We start from the raw sequence: 7,526 nt of genomic DNA on the forward strand, positions 1-7,526 counted from the left end.
TTCTAGAAGCAGAGCCTGTGAGAAGGGGCCTGAGGTTGTTGGGAGGATCAGGTGATCCAGAGACAGGTGCAGAGGGCCAGGAAGCTTGTGCCTGAAACTCTCCAGTCACAAGTGGGTTTTTCTGAGCCTGAGGATGGGGGACCTGTCATTCATCGATATGCTGGTCCTCCAAACACTGCTTGCTTTAAACAGTCATAAAAAGGAAATAGGAGGTGGCAGGATGGCTCAGGGCAGGCTGCAGAGAGGAAGTGACTGCTGAGGCTCCAGTTCAGACAGTGCACCCAGCTGGCTTTCAGGGTCCTGTTTTCATCAGTTTCCAGCTGACCCCAAGAGGCCTCTGCAGGAAGTGGGCCACTGTCCGTAATCTTTGTGTTTCTTCTGTTCCCGTGGTCAAGCCGTCACACCCTCCACTCCAGCTAGCGGCTGCTCTTTAACTGCATCTGCTCAGTGTCACCGGGACGGGTAAGCTGCCTTCCCCCAGACCAGGGTGCTGTGTCTGCTGCCACTCGCCTTCCAGAAAGAGCACCAGCCGACCAAGCCTCGCTGACCAGGGGGACCGGCCCAACAGCCGCTCCTGGTAAGGAGAAGCAGTTTATGCTCACAGAAGCTGTGGGGGCTGGAGGGATCACGGTTTGGCCCCAGCTGCTGATTCCTGATGTGACCTCGCACAGTTGCCAGTCTCAGGAGCTCTGGTCTTTTCTAGACATCATCAACCCCCTTGGTATCTTGCCTACAACTCATTTTAGCATCCCCGTTAGTATCTTTTTTGACCCACCTGTGGATACTTCCTTATTAGTAGCTGCCAGAAATCTATCCCCCAATGCCATCTGAATTACTGAGAACTACTGCTGCTGCCCATGGAACGTAGCCGAGTCTGACTGGCTGTTCTGACAGCCGTATTGCTGCATCTAGGTCACTGAGAACCAAGTCATGTAAAAGCACCAGGATGTTTTAAACTGAAGTGGTTCAATTCAGAAGCATTCCTTCCCTCTGCTATTTTATTTTATTTTAGTTTTATTGTTGGGGATTCATTGAGGGTATAAGAAACCAGGTTACACTCATTGCATTTGTTAGGTAAAGTCCCTCTTATAATCGTGTCTTGCCCCTAAACGGTGTGTCACACACCGAGACTCCACTCCCTTCCCTCTCTGTCCTTTACCTCTCCCCCATCCCCCTCCCTCCCTCTCTCTCTCTCTCTCTCTCTCTGCTCTCCCCTCCCCCCACACCCCACTGTGTACTAGGTCATTAATTGTCCTCATATCAAAATTGAATACATAGGATTCATGCTTCTCCATTCTTGTGATGCTTTACTAAGAATAATGCGTTCCACTTCCATTCAGGTTAATACAAAGGATGTAAAGTCCCCATCTTTTTAAATGGCTGACTAGTATTCCATGGTATATATATACCACAGCTTGTTAATCCATTCCTGGGTTGGTGGGCATTTAGCCTGTTTCCACACTTTGGTGATTGTAAATTGAGCTGCGATAAACTGTCTAGTGCAAGTGTCTTTATGGTAAAAGGATTTTTTTCCTTCTGGGTAGATGCCCAGTAATGGGATTGCAGGATCAAATGGGATGTCTAATTTGAGTTCTTTGAGGATTCTCCATACTTCCTTCCAAGAAGGTTACATTCGTTTGCAGTCCCACCAGCAGTGTAAAAGTGTTCCTTTCCCTCCACATCCACGCCAGTATCTGCAGTTTTGGGATTTTGTAATGTGAGCCATTCTTACTGGGGTTAGGTGATATCTCAGGGTGATTTTGATTTGCATTTCTCTAATAATTAGGGATGATGAGCATTTTTTCATATGTTTGCTAGCCATTTGTCTCTCTTCTTGAGAGAAGTTTCTATTCATGTCTCTTGCCCAGTGATATATGGGATTGTTGACTTTTTTCATGTGGATTAATTTGAGTTCTCTATAGATCCTAGTTATCAAGCTTTTGTCTGATTCAAAATATGCAAGTATCCTTTCCCAATTGTGTAGGTTGTCTATTTCTTTTGGTCATTGTCTCCTTAGCTGTATAGAAGCTTTTCAGTTTAATTAAGTCCCATTGTTTATTTTTGTTGTTGTTGCAATTGCTAAGGCAGTCTTCTTCATGAAGTCTTTCCCCAGGCCAATATCTTCCAGTGTTTTTCCTATGCCTTCTTTGAGGGTTTTTTTTTTTTTTTATCATTTCATGCTGTAAATTTAAGTTTTTTATCCATCTTGAGTGGAGAAAGGTGTAGGTCCAGTTTTGGTTTTACATGTGGATATCCAGTTTTCCCAGCACCATTTATTGAATAGGGAGTCTTTCTCCCAGCGTACGTTCTTGTTTGGTTTATTGAATATTAGGTGGCTGTACGATGTTAGTTTCAATTCCTGGTTTTCTATTCGATTCCAAATGTCTCTGTCTATTTTTGTGCCAGTACCATACTGTTTTGACCACTATGGCCTTGTAGTACAGCCTAAAATCTGGTATGCTGATGCCCCGGCTTTGTTTTTATTACTAAGAACTGCCTTACCTATACGGGCTTTTTTCTGGTTCCAAACAAAACAAATAATTATTTTTTCCAAGTCTTGAGTGTACGATGTTAGCATTTTGGTAGCGATGGCATTGAATCTGTAGATTGCATTGGGAAGTATAGACATTTTAACAATATTGATTCTTCCCAGCCATGAGCATAATATGTTCTTCCATTTATTAATATCCTCTGCTATTTCTTTTCTTTGCTAGTTCATTTTTGAATACTGTTTTTTAAAATGCATTCAAGGTTTTGCAATACCATTCTCTGTGCTGGTTTTAGGGCAGGCTTCCAGGGTGTCTGCATCAATTTGAGTCTTGACTGTGGGGTGGAGGCATTGTGTGTGGTGTTCCCAGAGGCTTGTTGACTTATCTGGAATAGTGTCTCCCCACCACTCTGTGGAATCAAGGAAAATACACAGGTAAAAGGAGCTATTTTATGATATTAGCTCCATGACATATATATGATCTTGGGCAGATCATCAGATGCTGTTTTCTAATATTTTAATAGAAATTTTTTCCCTAGCCCTTGGCAACCACTGATACATTTTCTATCTACTTTCAAGTAAATGGAATAATACAAACAAAGAGAAGAATAATTAAAAAAAAATAAAATGTAATACTAATCTTGATCACTTTATAAGGAATTTAGGAGAACAACTGAAATAATGAACATGAAAAAAACTTGAAAACTATAAATGGCTGCACGGAGGGTTGTCCAGCTGGTGAAGTTCATCAGCAGCACAGCACCATGTCAGTGGGTTGATACCAGAACTCAGAAAAGGTCATCCAGAGTAGAAAAGATGTCAGAGACTTGGGGCACTTTTAGCAAAAGCCAGGGTATAGTTTACCAGAGACAAAAGCACTGCATGGGAGGTGGCTGTGGTGCCAATGCCCTTCTATGGGCTGAGGGAAAACAGAAAAGGGAGAGAAGGGGAAGAGGAGAAGAAGAGATGGGAGGGGGCGGTGGAGGGAAGGGCGTGAGGAAGCTGCCATAATGTGTTTTGATAATGTGAAAATGGACGGTTTACTCAAACAGGGCCAGGAAAATCCACTGAAAGAATAGAAAAATGTACAGAAGACAGAAATAGCAGAATCAACTTAATTTTTTAATTTTTAATTTTTTTTTTTTGAGACAGAGCCTCAAGCTATCCCCCTGGGTAGAGTGCCATGGCATCACAGCTCACAGCAACCTTCAACTCAACACAGGCTCAAGCAAGTCTCCTGCCTCAGCCTCCCAAGTAGCTGGGACCACAGGCACCCGCAACAATGCCTGGCTATTTTTTGGTTGTAGCCATCGTTGTTGTTTTGGCGGGCCCGGGCTGGATTCAAACCCGCCACCTTAGGTGTATGTGGCTGGCGCCTTCGCCACTTGAGCCACAGGTGCTGAGCCAGAACCAACTTAAATAGCAAATAAAGTATGAGAACTATTTTAATTCAATGGTAATCAGTAAAATGGAAGTTTAACCCAATTAAGATATCCTTACTTATGCACATAAAGGTGACAAGAAATTAAAAGTATGGTTTCACCAAGTGCCTATGAAGATTTTGGAAATAATTCTTCTTCTTTCTTCTTTCTTCTTCCTCTTCCTCTTCTTCTTCTTCTTCTTCTTTCTCCCTATTATTGGTTACATTTTATTCCTTACAGATTTTGGAAATTCTTACATGTAGGTGGTACAAACATGAGTTAGCACAACCCCCTTGGAGTCATATGTGGCAATATCCAGGTCAGGTGGGAGATGTATATCCCAGATAAGCCACTGTGCATCCCAGATAAGCCACTGTGCAATGCTGGATTTTGCTGCATGAGCAGGGGATGAGGTCATCTTGAATTGGTCCTGAACATGATGCTTTCTCTTCAACTGCTGCTTCACCTTCTCTCCACCAGGTCTAGGGGTGAAGGCAGTCATGCTTCATCCTGTCCCCCTGCACGATTCCCTCTCATGACAGTAACTGGAGCTCCCAACCCCCACTGGGAAGTACATTGAACCTTCCTCTTTGTCACTTTGTCCTCTGAGTTCATCTGACACAAAGAGTCTCAGGGTCTGGAAATCCCCAGTACTTTAAACAAAACAATGTTATTGACTGCAAGGCAACTATTTTTTCTTCATTCTGGGAAGTTCACCTAGTTTGTTTCCAATTTTTTTTTTAAAATCTCCCACTATATTGTTCCATAGAAGAATGCTTTCTTCATTTCTAGCCTTTCAAGTTGGGGGGAGATAATCCAAACATTTCCTCCTTCTCTGTAAGCTGAGAAGAAGAAAGGCAGCAGGGCATTGTGTTAGCATAACCTGGCCTTGTCTGGTTTGCTTAAAATTATTTGTAGATGTTTGAAAATAAAAATGTGTTAGAAAATTAGCAATGCTAACAAGGGTACAAGTGAACTTTTCTAGAACTAGAGTATAAATGTTTTAACACAATAACTAAGTAAATGACACAAAGTCTATGTTAACCAGTTTGATGAAAATATTTTAAATTGTATATGAAAACACTACACTGTACCCCATGTTTGCATTAGTGTATACAGCTATCATTTAATAATTAAAAAAAAAAGAAAATTAGCAATGGAAGTGGATCATGTAAGGGTAATAATTCTTAGTTACCTGATTGAGCTGCTCTCAGACCCTACCAGCTCCCACATGGACACTTGTTTTTTATCTTTTTTCCAATTTTTCTTCCAGAACAGAATGGAAGGGCCCCAGAAGAGCAGTTATGGAACACTGGCTGAAGGTAAGAAACCTGTGATGTTCTCAAGAGTTCCAACCACTTGGAGAGTCACGATTCTCTCCCTTCCTACCCCCTGCCTCAAAGACAATGGCAGGAACCCAGTTACTTTCAACCAAAGAAGAAAAGGACAACTATCACTGGGCTTTACCTTCCTAATCCTCTTGTGCCCCACACACCATTGTCATCACACACACACCTGCACACACATGTCCCCTCTCTCCCTGCACAGGGTACAAGGGAAACAAGAATGAAACTCAAAGTCAAAGGTCAGAGGGGCCAGAGCCAAGTCATGAATGTGGTTTCTCTGTCCTCATGTGCTCTCAGCTGAAAGGAGGGAAAGTCCTCCATCGAGGTTCAGCCATGGTGTTTGCTACAAAGTGCCACAGAATACGTAGGTAAAGGAAGAACCAACACAGAAGAGGAGGAATAAAATAATCGGTTCTTAGGAGCCTAAAATGCACTTAGAATGCATGTGAGCATTCTAGCATTCATTTGTAGCAACTCTAGAAATCCTCAGTTTCTTCCCATCTCCATGCCTTGAAGATTCTAACTCTTGGCTCAGTGTGGCCCCTTCCATCACCACTTTTGTTACGATTTCCTGCACTTCAATTAACAAAATAGATGATCTTGCCATGAGCTTCTAATGGTCTAATCTTATGCCCTCTTCAGCCATCCATCCTAAGGTCATGTCCTAAATGTTGTCCTGACATAAATTCAACTTTATCATCTCTAGCATGCCACTTCCCATCCAAAGAACACAGGTCCAAGAACATACAGCTGGCCATTGATGGGGGAGAGGGGGTTGTCATTGTCGCTTTGTGACCCCCTGACCCTCATACCAGGATAAATGTGCTGGGCACATCAATGCAAGAGTGCCAGGGAATTTGTGGGTGGAAGAAAGTTAATCGTATATTCTTACTTCTCATCCTCTACTTCCTTCCAGTCTCAGAACATTTACTTACTAACCAGTTCTCTGTGGAGCTGGCCTGAGCACCACACAGGGAAAAGCACCCTGAACACTCTCCTTCCAGAAGAACTCTGTTTGTCAGGATGCAGATGAAGTGCTCACACACCTGCCTAGTGTGACTCCTGGCTATGGGTCAAAGCATGGGCTGCCATCAGGGCTTCCTATATCCAAGAACCATTTTTCTATGCAACTAAATATGCCTGCCATTCTGGGGGAGGGCCATGGCTTTCACCAGCTACCCAGAGGATCCATGACCTCACAGTCTTAAGAATCACTGACTTAGTAAGACACAAAATCTTCTTTTAATAGGTAGAGTAGAAGATAACTGGTATGCAACATCATCTTCATTGAGGAAGAGACGAGGAGCCAAAACAGCAAAACAGAAGAGCGCAACAGCGAAAAACAGAACAGCACACACACCCAGACACTACAAGAGGCCAACCGGGCAACCCACCAAGAAACCACAAAGGGACACAGACACACAGAACCAGAGAAACAGACGAACAGCCGAGACACCCACAAACCCCCAAGCCAAGACCCAAACGCAAAAGACCAACAAAGACACCAGGAAATCAGACACGCCCACCGCCCCCCGGCCCCACGGCCCCACCCGGGGCACCCAGCGACCCAGCTGCACCGCCCACGAGCCCAGGACCGGGAGGACGGGAAAAGAGGGAAGGAGGGCAGGGGGCAAGAGACAAGGAAACACCCCATCAACCCACACACAAAAAGGAAAGACCGAGACAGTGAGACATTATGTGGCGAACACCGACAACCACAGCCTGAAGCGCCTGGTGCGGGAGAGTGAGTGGAGGTACTGCGCCTTCAACAACAGGGCCACGAGGGAGGAGCAGCGGCGGCAGCTGGAGGAGCTCATGGCTGTGGTGGAGAGACTGGAGCGGGAGCGCGAGGGCTCCTTCTATAGCAACGGCCTGTTCCTCGATGCTGAGATGCTGCAGCGAGGCAGGGACGGCCCCTGCCGGGAAGACTACAGGCAGTACCTGGGCAAGGTGAGGCAGCAGGTGGAAAAGCAGAAGCGAGAGCTGAGAGAGGAGGAGAGTAACTGGGCGGCCAAGGCGCTGCTCAGGGCCCGGCGCTGCGTGGCTTCACACATGTTAATATCTGTCCTTCTTGCCATAGGTGCTCTGATTTTTATTGTCATTTTAATTGCCTTGTCTACTTCTCATGGATAGTCAGCATTTTCAGGTGATTTCTACCATCTATCTCTCCATTTTCTTTTTCAGAGTACATACAGCGCTTTGCTTTTTGTATAACTTCATTCCCAATTTCCTTTCTTGGATGACTTCAAGTGCTTTTAAGTAAATAAAATA

The 7,526-nt window shown here is 44.4% G+C and overlaps 1 protein-coding gene across 1 annotated transcript; it reads left to right on the plus strand.

Moving 5' to 3' along the window:
- The first annotated feature begins 292 nt into the window (after positions 1 to 292).
- Positions 293 to 7,526, plus strand: LOC111726072 (GTPase IMAP family member 5-like). Its single transcript, XM_023514418.1, has 3 exons — positions 293 to 577; positions 5,183 to 5,231; positions 6,505 to 7,526. The coding sequence occupies exons 2-3, from the start codon at positions 5,189 to 5,191 to the stop codon at positions 7,386 to 7,388; spliced, it is 927 nt and encodes a 308-aa protein (XP_023370186.1). The 5' UTR covers positions 293 to 577; positions 5,183 to 5,188; the 3' UTR covers positions 7,389 to 7,526.

Source organism: Otolemur garnettii, unplaced genomic scaffold, assembly GCF_000181295.1.
Source record: "Otolemur garnettii isolate 467f Iridium unplaced genomic scaffold, OtoGar3 scaffold00053, whole genome shotgun sequence".
NCBI classification, from domain to species: Eukaryota; Metazoa; Chordata; class Mammalia; order Primates; family Galagidae; genus Otolemur; species Otolemur garnettii.